Source organism: Neolamprologus brichardi, chromosome 5 (genome assembly GCF_056152115.1).
Source record: "Neolamprologus brichardi isolate AB-2024 chromosome 5, ASM5615211v1, whole genome shotgun sequence".
Lineage (NCBI taxonomy): Eukaryota > Metazoa > Chordata > Actinopteri > Cichliformes > Cichlidae > Neolamprologus > Neolamprologus brichardi.
The window spans coordinates 30,702,612-30,718,720 of NC_142108.1; the positions used below are offsets into that span (position 1 = coordinate 30,702,612).

Sequence of the window (16,109 nt, forward strand, 5' to 3'; positions counted from 1 at the left end):
GTTAGCTTACTAGTCACAAAACAAAACAAACAGCTGATTACTGGGTATTGTTACCAGCCCTGAAATTCAACAATGGTCCTTCTCAAAAGAGGAAATGCGTTAGAACTATGTGGAATACAACTTCCTTTCTTTTCTTAACATCTAAATGCAAACTTACTATCACCAGTATGATCAACTTCTCCTACCTGTGCATCCTGTGGAGAGCTATCATCCGGCTCCAGGCTCTCTCCAGTTCCTTCTTTGGTGCCCTGTGGTTGAGGGGAGGTCTTGCCTCGACTGCAGGGCTCAATAAGTGGCCCACTCTCTCCCTCCTGCTGGATGTCCGTTGTCAGGCTCACTGACATCTTTTTAGGGGAAAGGGGGGAGGGTGGGAGTGGGGAGGGGGTTGGGTGGAGGACCCAGCAGTGGCTGAGAAAAAAAAAAAAGAAGATAGATATAAGAAGGGGAAGTTCTGCACTTGCTGCACAGAATGGCTACCCACTTGGCAAAAACTGTGCAAGGAAAGCCAAAAAGACAGAATGTACTTTAACACCATTTACCTGTAGGTGGTACCAGATCGGAGCTGGACTCTGTTCACTGAGTCTGGACAGGAACCACACGGAAAGATGTGGGGGCCCACTAACGTAGTGTACTCGACTGGGCTGCAGCAGGAGGCGAAGTGCAGTCCATAGCAAGTCTTAGCCTCTGGGGAAGGGCTATAAGGACAAGAGAGAGAAAAATGCCCAAATTATGATACATAACACACATATACACACACACATATACATACATACATACACATGTACATATATATAAATGTAACATTTTACTGCGCCTTGTGACACTCAAGTGGAGTTGAGTGGGAGAACACAGCAGCTGAAAGCTCAACCTAACAGCAGCAACTTTAAAAAGTAGCATCTAAAAACTTTTTAGGTTTACATTAGGGAGGCTATTTTTTGTTATTTGGTTCTTGTTTTTTAAAAACCATCAGACGAAAATAAATCAGTTTGTAAATGAAAAAAACTAGAAATGCAGGTACCTAATTTTAGTAACTAATTTTAAGCTCTACATTTCCCAACATAGGTGCAAAACCTGCTCTCAATGACACACCTTTAGGATAACCTTAGAAAAACAACATGCACATGGTAAAAAAAAAAAAAAAGATATCTACAGCAATCAGGTGAATTGAAGAGGCAGCAGCTAGCCAGCCAGACAAGTGGGAGGGGCACCAAACGACCAGCCACCACCTCAGGGGTCCTCAGGGGCCTCTCTCCCTCTCTCTCTCTCTTCAGCTTAGTGCAGCAGCATGGTCCGTCCTACAGTCAGGAGTCCTGTATACCAAGAGCAGAAGAGGAAGACACGGATGACGTCATGTTTCACACACTGAGTGACTCATCGCTGCTGCTGCTGCTATTTCTAGGAGGGAGGGGGACAAAGCAACTGAAAGCTCAAAACCTAGCAGCAGGCAGGTTTTAAAAAGTAGCAGCTAAAGCAGGATTAATCTTCCTTGAACTGCTAAATTGTTGACTTTGTCACTGCTTATAATTAGTTTCTACAGTGTGGGCTCCATGTTTCACGATGTGCTTTCTGAGAAAGCGCTAAAAATGTGTTCCTCCTCTGCAATTCATCCCAGCAGAAAGGTAGCAGACACACACCATCTGGCAAAGTCTAGCACGCTGAAAATTTCTGCCTGTTTAAAAAAAAGGTCCTGAACAGTGCCAACAGTACTTTTTTAAAATTCTGGTGTCATGCAAGAACAGCAACACAGCCTCACTAGCAAATAAACGGTCATATAGTCCTATATTCCTCCATCACACAGGATTAAAAACAGCACGTTATGCAACTTTGTTAATATAATTGTATAAATAAAATAAGTACGCTTGTTGTATTAAATGCACTGCGTGCACTGTCGAAGATTCATGTACGTCCATGCCTGTACCACTGTGCCATGCTGTAGAATAGAATAGATACAGTGTTCAAAATGAGGCAGGGATTCCCAGTGTGGGAAAGACCCAGGCAATGTAACAGCAAAGTCGTCATCAGCAGCACCAGCAGCATTACACTACATCACTGACAGGGCACCCACAGGCCCCAGCCATATTCTGCTTACACAAAACCTCAGCTACGCCGACATGTGGCCGACTTGATCATATAAGAATAATATCATGCTCCAGCTTGACCGCACACTGCAGGGCAGTTTTGCACAAAGAGAGTGAAAGGTTTTTGATGGGAAAGCAAATATATTCATTCATTTCAAACGTCAGTCTCAAATCTCCTGGCTGAGCAAACTGTGCAAGCTCAATGTAAGGGAGGGGCTGCAGGAGAAATTGTGAATCAGAGCCAGTAGTGGGGTGCTTATGAATAAACCGGCTTTACCTATCCCCTCCTCCTCTGCCCATCCCTCGCTTATGATCTCTGCTCTATCAACACTCCTCCCAGTTTCTTACACGCGTGCACGCACATGCACCAGCCCAAGGGGTTGCCAAGGAGATGATAACGTCATTCTGAACTAGTGCCATTTGTGCTGAGAGAGTACCAGTGAAACAGGAAGAGAAAACAATGATATTAAAAATAAATAAAAGGATTTCAGCGTACAGAGAGAGATATGGAAGGACAGTAGCAGAGAAAATGCAGCAAGAAAAAAAAGAAACAGCAAGAGCCCGGATACGCCATTACGAGTGTTCCATTTTCGCCTTCTCAAGTTCAGGCAATCTTACACTGACAACAAAGTGGTTTCTCATTTTTCTAGGTCACAGGATATCAAGTAGCAAAACATCAAATTAATGCTACTGAACTGATAAGTGAGTAGTGAGGCTTCTTCAGTTGCCTTTAACCTGCTCCGTGCTTTTCCTTGCTCTGAATGATGATAAACATGACTACACCTTTCAGACTGCTGCATATTTATCAGAATCTTTCTTGTTGTTATTTTTCTTTTCACACCGATGTGCATTATGACACCGATATTCCTTTTGATTTTGATAAAACATCTTGGGACATGATGTCAAAACATTCGCTAGCAGCATTTATCATTCATTTTTATCCAACTGTATAGCCTGGTATAGACATGACAAGGGAAAGTTGTGTCTTCATTCTCCTAGCTAGCAAGGATGAAAGTCACACCTATATGATTGGACAGAGCACTCTGATATTACAACCAATTTAAGGTCTCTTAAATCAGTAAACAAAAGAAAAGTTATCTCCTTCAACCTGAATTGGTTTTAGTGGCAACACCTGTGGTTGCAAAAAGACTAGTTAGCAATCTACAAGTTAAATAGCAATCTATGGGGAAACAGCCTCAAGCTCCCTTACCCTGTGACCTGAGTAAAAAAACTTTCCTAAAGAGTTTATGAGGAAAACTCACTAGTTGCAGGGCATTGTGAGTACAACATTAAGTCTATTTTGTAAATTACTGCCATCCAAACATTTTGAAAGGATATCCAGGGCATCACAGGCTCAATAAATGTGTGGTTTCATAGTCAAAACCACTCCTCATTTGTAACATCTAGCCTCAAAATAAACTGTTAAACAATTAACCCCTGGCTTTTTAAATGGGGCATCTCTAAACAATGGGCAATATCACTATATAGTGTGTGAGTCTATATTAAATTCACATAAATTCAGGTTTACTTATATATTGCCAAATCACAACAGACACCTCAAGCCACTTTGTACTGCAAGACCCTATAGCAGGGGTGTCTAACTCCAGGTTTCAAGGGCTGGTGTCCTGCAAGTTTTAGATATCACCCTGGGTGAACACACCTGAATCAAATGATTAGTTCATTACCAGGCCTCTGGAGAACTTCAAGACATGTTGAGGAGGTGATTTACCCATTTAAATCAGCTGTGTTGGATCAAGGACGCATCTAAAACCTGCAGGACACCGGCCCTTGAGGCCTGGAGTTGGACACCCCTGCCCTATAGTATTCTGGAAAAAGCCCTAACAATCAAATAAACTTCCTATGAGCAGCAGGGCAACAACAGGGTTTGTAAAGATTGAGCCTTATTTGTTTTTGACCATTTTATCAAAAATGTATACACCACGATTACATTATGATATATTAAGAGTTGGACACTGTAGACTGAACAACTACATTATCAGCAGCAGCACTGCTCTCTCCTTCCTGTGCCCCAGTTCAGTCAATGTGGTGGAGGGCCTGATGCTGACATCTCACTTTGGCTATCTGCTAGGGCAGCCAATAAAACTGATAATAATCACAAAATAACTTTTCTTCGATATAAATATGAGACATGGTCAATATAAAGGCAAGAGAACTCAGTCCATCAATGTTTTGACAGGCAACATGAAAAGCCATGAGAATAACACTGTGCAAACTAATAATGTGGTTAGAAAAGCATACACTGCAAATTATGTCGAAAGCATGTTTCCACAAAGCCAGGTACAACCACAAATTGTTTTTACCATCTGTGCCACGCTGCAAAGTTCACTGCACAATGCAATGCTAGACTTTACAGTCCCAGGTGCCATCTTCTATGCCATACTTTGCAACAAAAAACACAGGCAGTGCAGCAGATTATTTATTTTACCGAAAGCTAACAGTGGGGTCATTACTAACTTATGCCACTTTTTTTGCTACTGTCAAGCTTTTTTGCTTTTGCACAATTCACTCTCACATACTACTTGTGTTTGATTGCAGAGGTAAGATTTTGTGTATGTCTGACATTATCCGAGGTCCACAAATCACATCCGCTGACAACATAACAAACATAGTCAATCCTCATCATTTGTCATGATGCAGTACAGGACACCTTTACCCACATCATGCACATTACTGGTCTTGCAGAGTAGCACGGACCCTGATGACAGGGTCCATGCTGAGACACATAGGTCATAAGCTACCCAGCCCACTGGGTCAGGTTACCACATCAAAAGCTGCGACTGGAAAGGATCCCTGAATCAGAAATGAGGGGCGGGTGTGCGCGTTTATGTGTGTGTGAGAGAGAAAGGCAGTCTGCCTGGTAAACACTGCCTTAAAACTAACACACACCATTACAAACACACAGTATGCATATAACCACTGCAGACAGTAGGCTAGCCAGACTAAATATTGTCTGCAGGTATGAGCTCACTGTCAAATTTAGCTTCCATCTGGTCAGGCTGGGTCAGGGTCTCTGCAATAGTTAGCAGTCCGGTAAGCCAGAGAAATGACAGGAATTGCATGGCGGTTATAAACGCAGTAAGATTATTGATATCAAATGCTACGGACTGGCTGACACAACAAATGCCTAACAGAATGAGACTTGGAGCCAGTTTAAAATTCTTTGTCCTCAACAAAAATAAATCAGTCAACCCAACGAAAAACACAGTTTTACAAGTGGAATGGTAGTTAATAATAGACATACATTTCTAATATATCTAACTATTACGTAGAGTACTAACAGTCCAATGTGGACATTTCCAGCCGAGTATGATAATATTAGGGGAGGGGGTTTGTAAACTGTTAAAAACATGAAACACCTCAGGAAAAAACCGTAACAATAAGAACAGTAAGATATACACTGGAATCTTCAGAGGGTAAATAAACAGAACAATCACAGTATATTCCTATAATTTTCCCAGGGTAACTTAATAGCTGCTACCTATGACTGGTTTTTAAGTTCATTCACTGCATCATTTCAAATTTCATAATGGGTAAGCATGCGTAGCAAGAATGCCTCTCCATTTTCTCTGCAGAGGCTGAATGAAAGATGAAGGTGAATGAAATTGCAGATCGCTGCAAACAGGAGTGAGCATGCACACACAAACCCACAGAGAGCAGTGGGAGACGTACACAGGCAGCTTCGACCCAGTTCATCTCCTCTGTATTCAGCTGCACGCCTCGCCCATTTGACGTCAGAGAGAACCCATTTCACAAAAGGCAGCAAGGTTATGTCTTCGCAGAGTGGAGGCTGATGTGTGTGTAGTAAAAGCAGAGTTTGTGCAAGCTCAGTGCCTGCACATATCATATATCAGCAGCCCTCGCAGTGTGTGCGTAGCAGTGCTTGTCTGTGTCAGAGAGGATTCCCCTTTGCGTTGGTTGCACAATTTCACATAGGGAGGGGACGAGGGCGCTGGCAGAGCACTCGGGACTGTAGAATAGCGGTCCGTGCACATTTGCTTCACTTAAATATCTATAGATAAGTCATTTGTCTATATAGTTTTCAGCCACAAGCTCCGTGAACGGGAATAAGAACATTATATGGGTTAGAGATAAGGACACAGACAGGGGAAAAAAAGCATTCTGTCAGCACTCAAACACAAATGAGGGGAACATAAATGGTCGAATGTAGCGGAAGAAAGGATTTCTCTTCTTCCATTTATGTTTCTCTCCGTTCTTCTCCTTGCCACCCCCTCTCGTTTCTCTCTGTGTTATGAGGATACCCCTTCCTGCCTTCCACCCCCTCCACATCATCCCCTCCTATCAATACCTCTCTCTCCTTCCACCCACTAATAAATGTTAGTTCTCTCTGCCTCTCTTTTTCTTCCTCTTTTAATGTGTCTTCTTAAATTGTCAAGCCTGGTGCTGACGCCATCCTCCTCCACTCAGCCAGCCCACTCAGTCCTGTGGGACGAGCTATGACTCATTCTCTCCCTCCTTCCCTCTTCTCCCTCCCTAGTTACCTACCTACCTACATACCTTTCCGTAACCATCTCTCTGTGGCTCACTACTTATACCCTATGTATAAGTAGTTTTTCCACTGTTGCATGTGGAAAAACATAAAGAACGTATATAAAGAGAAAAAACTTAACAGAATAAACACACAAGGACAAAGTGGGTGATGGCATAAAAGATGTGTTAGCTACATAAACGACTATCTTTTCTGCATAATGAACAAACGCCAGTGGAAAGAGAGGGGGCAACCTGATCCTGGATGCATTATTAATGAAGGCAAGAGTGCAGGAATGTGGGTGATGAAGAGAAATATTGAATTCCATGTGGGCCAAAACTAAACAAGTAAATAAGAGTTGTGAAATAACCACTTTTATTTAAAAAATAATCAATATAAGAAAAAAATTAAATTTAAAATATCCATTTAAAAATAACAGTTCTGCTATCCTTATCACAAGATATTAGTAAAAGGCTTTTTGAGGTCACTGTCAAGGTGTGTGGTAGTAATTTAGTATTTTTCTACAAAAGTTGTTAAAAAGAAAAAAGTGGCAACCTTTAATTAAGTTAATGGAAGTGCCAAAAATTGCATTTTTAACAGGGGCCACAAAGCTCAAACTCACTGTTTAGTGCAGCTTCAGTCAACAATACTAAAAGAAAACTTTCAGTCAATATCATCAACCAAGAGAAGGTAAACCTGTCAAGGTTCCACAACTAAGACTCCAGAAGGATTATTAACAGCTCTCCCCAGATTTCTCAGGGTCTGGTAAATGGCCTGTACTTGTATAGCGCTTTACTAGTCCCTAAGGACCCCAAAGCGCTTTACACATCCAGTCATCCACCCATTCACACACTGGTTATGGCTACATTGTAGCCTGGGGCACTGACAGAGGCGAGGCTGCCGAACACTGGCGCCACCGGGCCCTCTGACCACCACCAGTAGGCAACGGGTGAAGTGTCTGGCCCAAGGACACAATGACCGAGACTGTTCAAGCTGGGGCTCGAACCGGCAACCTTCCGATTACAAGGCCCACCATATACACTTTAAGACTTGTTTTCATTTGATTTATGTATAAAGATCAAATGTATAAAGAGGCATGTTTCAATGACTGCATGATGTTTGTTAACTTAAATAATCATGTAAAATATATGAAATTACAACAATGACCAAAGTAATCATAACCATGCTGTCTCATTCAAAATAATGCATTTTATTTCTTTATTCTGTGGCAAAAGGGATAACTGCTTGGGGTCTATGTTAGCGATGAAGCAGAAAAACAGAGACCTTATACACCTGATATGCATATTTAAATATCAATCAAAAGGTGTATCAACACCAGTGTTGAACAGTGTTTACTAGTGGTGCAACGGATCACGGTCGATCCGTCATCCGAACCGATCCCACTCCATGGTTCGGCACGCATGTGAGCCAAAGATTCGAAAAAGAAGGAAAAAAGTATGTGTATGGTGCCCGTGGTGGGTCTGTCAAGCGATAGTTATGGCCAGCACTAGAGGTCGAAGTGGAGGAGCAGAGGAGTTTTCGGTATTTAAGCAGCCCTTTGCTGCCCAGTCCGACCGGGCTAAAGCTATTACAAAAGCTATTGGGGTGTTTAGCTGCAGACGGGAGGCCGTACTCCGTTGTGGAAAACAAGGGGTTTAAACTATGATGAACGTGCTTGAGCCACGCTATGATATCCCGTTGCGCGTCCACTTTAGTGGCAAGATCGTTCCAAGCATGTATGAGCAGGAAAAGTTTAAAGTTATGGCTGAACTGTCCCAGGCATCTTCTGTTGCCCTAACTACTACAAATGGGTGGAGTTCCAGGGCAACGGAAAGCTACGTGACCGTGACAGCTCATTATATCACAGTGGAGTGCGATATAGTCAGCGGTATGTATTATTGTAGGATCTACCTTACAATATAAAGCGCCTTGAGGCGACTGTTTTTGTGATTTGGCGCTTTATAAATAAAATAAAATTGAAGTGAATTGAGTGGTAGATACAAAGCCCTATACTGCCCTATATTGAACCATAATTTTTTTTTTAATAATTGCGTGGAATGAGTCTTGAGTTGAATGTTTTTAACAGGCAAAAAAATACTTCAATAAGTGAATAAGTAAATGTTAAATTTTTGTCTTTTTAATTTTTTTGCAGATCCGAAAATTGATCCGATCCGTGACTTAAAACCGTGATCCGATCCGAACCGTGAGATTTTTGATCCGTTGCACCACTAGTGTTTACATATTGTAGGCCCAAAAGCTACTTTTCAGTTACAAACATGTGGGGAAGCAAGCACACAGATGACCCACCTCTGTTTCCAATAAGAAAAAGGGGCGTTCTTTTGTTTTGCGATGTATAACAGACAAATATCTATTTGTCTATCTGCCGAAGACAACACTACTGAGATGAGAAAATGTCATGAGCATTCATCATGTTTTACATCTGAAATATTCCTGAAACTTTGTGCAAAATGGGAACAAACTCCAATTCTGCTAAATCTAATATTTCAGACACAGCATTACTGAAGCATCAGCAACTAATAAAAAAAATAAGGAAAAAAAAAAAAACCTGTCCAACAGCTAGGCACTTCACAGTGTTTAAACCTTCTGGGCAATCAGAAACGTGATTTGAAATAATCACATTTCTTAGCTGCCCTCAAGAAGATGTATATTGGATTTTAGAGTTATCTTGTCTCCTCAAGCACCGTGAAGAGATTTATGAAAGATTCTGCCTCCCACACTTGAGCCGCTGATGTTAAATGAATAACTGTGTCAAAATGAAACTGGGTGGCAGCTACTGCACTCATTATAAACCTTATGTAACATATCAGCTTCTTTTAGTGTGAGAAGCAGTGCAAGAGGATGTAAGAGATGGGAGAGGGGGAAAAAAGAATGAAGGATGGAGGAGCAAGGGGTGGCTAGCGAGACAGGAAGAGAGGAAAAACTTCTCAATGATGAAACAATCTGCACTGTTAAGTGATTGGACCAGACTTCCACCAATGGGAGGACCAGCTCCATGGCAACAAGCTCTGTCACCAAGAGAAAAGCAGCCATATCCCTCAACACCCCCATATTTTTTTTTCGCTTCTTTTCTCTCTCACGACCCTCGTCTATCCCCAATTACAAAGCTCAATGTATTTATCATTGGGTATTCTTGTAAAGACAAAAACGACACACACAGACACACAAAGAGCAGCATCGTGGGTTACATACAGCCTAAACAACACAGCTCAATTGCAGACACAGCAAACACACAGGGGGACACCAGCTTAACACAAAATTATTAGAATGTGATTCATTCACAGTTTGTTTAAATGTGCACTTTGGGCATGACATCCCTGACTGGCTCCATTCACATGAAAGCAGTGACTAACTACTAGGTCTGTTGGAGCTGAACCCTGGCTTAAACAGACTGAGCTCACAGACACAAGAACAGATTTCCAGAATAAGTAAGTAGGCCCTAACAGATAGTAACTGCCCTTTTCTGTCAGATGCACATTATGCACAGTAAAAGGTCATTGTACACCCATCAGCCAAAATATTAAACACTCAAAGCTTTGTGCATCAATGTTATTTTAATATTGCTGACATTGCTCAAACTAGCTCACAGTAAATTTACAGGACATAGGTCTCTCAAGTGAATCCATTCAAAATGCTATAGCTCACACTGAAGCCTTCCAGAGACATTCGATCGTCTTCAGGTACGCTCCAATTATATTTTGTTCCCCACAGCAAGTCACAGTTGAGTGTGATAAAAGGAAATGGCTCCGTCTTTCGGCTTCTCCCTTTGGGGGTCGTGACACTGGATCATCTGCCAACATCTCACCCTATCCCTGACATATCTTCTGTCACACCAATCCTCTGCTCCTCACTACATCCATGAATCTTCTCTGTGGTCTTCCTCTTTTCCTCCTGCCCAAAAGCTCCATCTTCAACATGCTTTCAATATATCCGCTATCCCCCCTCTGCATATGTCCAAACCATCTCAGCCTCGCCTCTACATTTGTTTCCAAACCGCTCAACCTCAGCTGTCCCTCGGATGTACTCATTTCTAATCCCGTCTCTCCTGGGCAGTCCCAATCTTAGCATCTTCAACTGTGCCACCTATAGCTCCCCCTCCTGCCTTTTGTGAGTGCCACCATTTCCAAACAATATATCAGAGCAGGTCTCACTACCACCTTGTAAATCCTGCCTTTCACCCTTGCTGCCATCCTTTAGTAACAAAGTACTTATGCCACTTGTCTCCACCCGCTCCACCCTGCCTGCACTCCCTTCGTGCCCTCCTTACACTGCACTGTCCTTTGGCTGGTTGACCCCAGGTATTTAAACTCATCCACTTTCACTACCTCAGCTCCTTGCATCTTCACCTTTCCACAGAGATAGCAACTGAAAAACATAAGACATTTGCAAAAAGTTTTATCCAGCTAGTTTTCACAGTTTAGCAATTTAGAAATGCTATAAAAACCTGTTTGCTTTTGCCCACTATCTATTATTTTCTGTTCTGTACAATATGAGAGCAGAGTGGAGCAGCAACAATTTCTATTGCCCCTTAAACCACTTCATAATCACTTCAGTCTAAAAACTGAGCTATGCTTCCTCAGAAGTTATTCTTAAGACTTTCTGTGTGATCATGGGATGAAATTCAAATTTGCCACAGTCTAAGTGGAAGTGACAAGCTGACAATTATAGACAGGTGGAGGAAGAGGAGATGTAATATTTAATGCAATCTCCCCAGGGAGATATTGACAGTGCTGCGCTGGGTTGTGTACATGTGCTGCAAACAACTGAGGGACACAAAAAAAACACTACGGGGTCACTTGAAGAGCGTGCACTCTGATAATGTTCTGTCTCACAACATTAAAGAAAGAGATCCAGATCATCAAGAAAATGTCATGGATTCTTCCTTTGCCCATGCTCCACCTCTGCATGATGTTTCTTCAGTTTCACTTTGCCAGTTCTTGTGTAATCTTGTCAACATTCAGGGAAATAAACTGTATGGATGGAATGATGTAGTGGGAGTGGATTTGCAGTACTACTTAATATCAGGATGATGTGTGGACAAAACCAAATCTTTTTCTGGCTGCTTATTTTCACACCAAGTGAAAAACCACATAATTACACATCACTTAAAATGCAGTGTCTAGTCTTTAAAAAGCTTAGAGAGGACTCATGAATGAGTATGTCACTGTCGCAAGTTATTCAAGGAATCCTTTGTCAGAGTGTGCTTCTATTTGACAGCAAAACAGATACATTTCCAATTTAAAAAAAATATCTAAACACAGATTCTTTGGTAAATTGAGCAGTATTACAAACACATTTGTCCCCCAATGTGCTTGCACTGTGCTCCAAAGTTAGTGTCTTGTGTTATGACATTTACTTAAGTGTGTTCTTTATAACTTGTCTTTTAGAAGCACACACACCACTTAATCAGTTATATTCATTTAATGTTAATTACACTGACATCCAAAAAACAAAAGAATGAAGTCAAAAATAAAGGAGGGATTAGAAACACTGCATCTTTTAATAATAACATGTACTGGGATTGTTGCAACCTAACCCTAACCCATAAGCATTTTGTTGTATTAGAAATGTACAATTCAAAGCTTTGTTGACGAAATGATTAGCCACCTAGGACACAAACTGCCCACTCTTCAAAAGTGTAGACTGTAGACCAGTACAGGCTTAAGCAGTTCCCATGACTGAGGCACAGGCTGTGGAATAGCTAATTGTGATAGATGGGCCAAGAGGGGAAACTAAAAACAAAAAGAAAATTACATGACAACTGATGAGCAACATTAGAAACAGCTTTCGAGAGCTGGGCTGGTTATAAGTAAGGGTTTGCTTGCACACGCTATTAGATTTTACAGTGCTACTTTGGGATATTAGAACATAATGGTCTAGTATATATTATAAAGTCTGACTACTGCTAACCAACTACTGGATGTGTCCAGATGGTGACCGATGTCCTCTGTGATCTACACAAATGGCTCTATTTGCCTGAGCCAGACTTAATAACAGCTGTATTTCTGGGCTGCCAACACCACAACACTGTTGGCTTCTTGAGTACTGCCAGCCAGCCAAACCCAGAAGTCAGGCATCCAGCCAGTCAACTTGCCAGGCTGTCTATCTTAGGCCAGTGCAAAGTGGTGGTCTCTTACAATGTGGCTTGTGCACTCAAGAATAACCAGCAGGAAGGCAACACTGCCATTCATTCAGCCATCCAGCTAGTGAATACTCATTTCCCCTAGATCACCAGACATCATCCTCTGCAGTGTTTCTAATCCCTTCTTTAGTCCCAAGGGCTAGTCTTGCCAAATAAATATCAAATACCATATACCACTGTCCATGGCCAGAAAACAAGACAGACACACCCCAAACAAGATCTCTGTACACATACCAGATGAGGTTAGTGGTTGGTGATACGATGGTCTTAATTTGGCATATGACCTGCTTGTCAGAGGAGCCATACAGAATCCGTCGTGAAATAAATTACATCAGGCTGATTGTAGCTTGCAGAGTGAGTGAAGTCATTCACTGCAAGATGAAGAGTAGTGTGTAGCAAATATATTTATTATTTAGTTTCTAATATTTACTGGAATAATTCAACAACATCACTAATTATACTCTAATACAGATATATCGAGTAAGCATTGTTAAACCTGTAATGATGCTAAAACTAGGGATGGCAATATATGCATTCCTTAAAAACATTGATTTTTAAATCAAATTTAGATTGAGAGTGTTTTTCATACTGATCTACTGTCTGATGTTGCATTACATAAAAGATTTCCTAACCCTCTGATTCAAACAGCCCCCTCACTCTCAATGCTTTCCTGCTTCAAGAAAGGACACAGAACTGGATCAATAATAAATAAAGTGATGGTTAAGTTGATGATAAACTGTATGTGTGGCAACAGTGAAAGAATGAATCCTTTTAAACATATTTGAGTCTCTTGACAAAATTTAAAAAAAAAAAAGGACATGCTGCCTAAGGCTGGGCCATATCGTACCGTTCACAGTAATACCAGTATAATGTTAGGCAATGATAAGAAAATGAAATATCGCGATAGAATTTGGGTAAACATGCGCATGCGCAGTGCCGTTGTTTTCATACACACGTGGCAGAAAAAAGTATGGCGGCGACGGAGAATGAAAAGGGCGAAAGCAGATCATTGAATGAAACAGATGAACCAGAATTGGTTTATAAAAATGATGCAACTTCAGTATGGCGATATTTTTGTGCCACTATTCTGAGCGCACGTAAAAATAAAAAATGCAAGTGTTGCATTTTGAGGAGAAATTTATTTTGAGCGAAGAAAAGCTAAATTTGAGTGAACAAAATTCATTGTTGCATGCAAAAAAAATTTATTTTTCACAATAGCAGCCCCTCTCACTCAGTTTTTGCATTTGCGCTTGCTCGCAATGTGTTGCTTGCGCTCTCAACATTACTGCCCGTGCGCATTCAACTCTTTCTGTACACCGTTATATTTGTGCCACAAAACCAGCCAATCACAGACTTGGATGCAAAAAAAGTCTGATTGGCTGTTTTGGTCTCCAATCTGCTCGAAATGGCAAAATGCAATATCCCAGAATCCATTTCGTCCAAAACTCAAACGAGGCAGTGGCGGAGGAACACAGAGTGGCGGAGTTTGAAATATTACTCTTTCTGGGTCACAAAATAAACTTTTAAGATATTTTCATGCAAGAATGGTGCTGTGTAATTGATTTATCAAGACATCACATATTTGCATAAATGCTCTAATGTTTTCATTAGAATAGTGGCACAAAAATAACGCCATACTTCAGTGGTGTGGAACTGGTTCGGCTTTCGTCCGTCAGATACACACCGAAGCACATTTTTTTGGCAGCGCATGCAAGCGAGCCATCGTTATTACCGAACTGATTTTATGTGGTACATGGCGCTCAAAATACTGTCAAAAATGTTTTAGTAAGACTTTGCTAAGCTACAAACCCGCACCGCTTGATGGCTTGTCGGAGCACTGCGGCTACCGTAGACAGGAGCCTCGCGGAGTGATACGTACTGTGCTTCAACATAATATTACTGCATTGTGTGTGTATAACCTCTTTTTTTGTGGATATTAAACATGGTTATGCTCAGGATATGTTGGCCAATTTCCACTGGAAATGCCTTTTGGTTAAATTGTCAGCAAGGAATTTACATTTGCACTGTTAAAATTTTATATAAGTTTAATGGGTTTTTTGCACTAATAAAGTTGTGGAGTTGTAAAGTATTTTGTCTCGTGTCAATTACATCGTTATCGCAAATTTTCAAATATATATCGTGATAAATATTTTTGGCCATATTGCCCTGCCCTAATGCTGCCCTGTTTTCTTTGATTTTTTAATTTAGTTTGGATGGCAACTTAGTTCAGGTCTGAAGTAGCCTATTAAAATATTATAGTCGCAAACTTCTGAAATGTACCAGCTTTGACTTAACCATCAACCAGCAGGTTATGGGGATAAAAGCTTCTTAATACATCATACATGTAAACCGATAGTGATGTCTTTTAGGTGGCTATAATTTTTGCTGCTGTCCACAGCATGACCTTCCTGTCAACATGGTGCAGGGGTACATTTATGTCTACAGAACTTTACTTAAAGAAAATACTTCCAAATAACAATAACCCATGTCCATGCATGACAAACAAAATTACAGTAACTTCCAAAACTTTCAGAACAAAATCAGAGCATAAAGTTTACATAGATATATATGCAGACAACAATTATGACAATTATGTGATCGTGAGTTCAACTAATCTGACATTCAGATATAATTCAACACTGCCGTGTTTACTTTAACTCAAATAGCCAAAAATTTCATTAAAAACTGCTATTCTATGATTGCGCCAACAAAACCCAAAATACTTAACAGAGCAAACAAGCTACAGTGTTTCACATTAATTTACTATTATCTTTAGAAGGGACAACAGTTCAGCACTGATATATTGGTAATACTTTCTGACTGTAGTTGGTCCAGCTGCTACTGGAAACAGCTGGTCAGGTGGAATAGATGTCCAAAAGCATTGTCTGTCAGTGCTTACTAACCACGAGCATATTTATACACCGAGCAGAGAGCGCCACGATACACTTCATCACTTTATTTTTAATGTTTTTTGGAAGCATGTGTAATAAGAGTCCTGCTGCTCCTGAACGTTTGGGGTGTTAAAAGCTACAGCTGCTCTCTGCAGTCTGACGCTCAGCTCCCAGACTCTGTTAGTATTTGAAAATCTGAGTTTGGTATTAACCAGGTAACATTTTATGAGACAACATACGAGTTAACTGATGACCTATGTCTTAGATCAGTGGTCCCCAAACCCCGGGCCTCGGACCGGTACCGGTCCGTGAGTCGTTTGGTACCGGGCTGCGAGAGTTGAGGCTCAGGTGTGAAATGTATAGTTTTCAGGGTTTTTTTTATCAGTTTTCAGCGTTATTTTGTTATCGTTGTTATCGTTTACTCGGTTTTCCTTGGTCTTTTCACGTGTGTTATGAATAAATCTTCTTTTTTT

At 41.0% G+C, this 16,109-nt stretch overlaps 1 protein-coding gene across 12 annotated transcripts in view; it reads right to left on the reverse strand.

The window, feature by feature from the left end:
• Positions 1 to 16,109, reverse strand: part of r3hdm2 (R3H domain containing 2) — a 56,403-nt gene that overhangs the window by 28,604 nt on the left and 11,690 nt on the right. For all 12 annotated transcript variants that reach the window (XM_087841030.1, XM_087841025.1, XM_087841023.1 and 9 more), the window contains exons 3-5: positions 1,151 to 1,310; positions 540 to 695; positions 186 to 408 (exon numbers count right to left, since the gene is read on the reverse strand). In XM_087841030.1, the coding sequence (XP_087697156.1) occupies positions 186 to 344 (159 nt within the window). In that variant the 5' untranslated portion in view covers positions 345 to 408; positions 540 to 695; positions 1,151 to 1,310. The remainder of the gene's footprint in view (positions 1 to 185; positions 409 to 539; positions 696 to 1,150; positions 1,311 to 16,109) is intronic.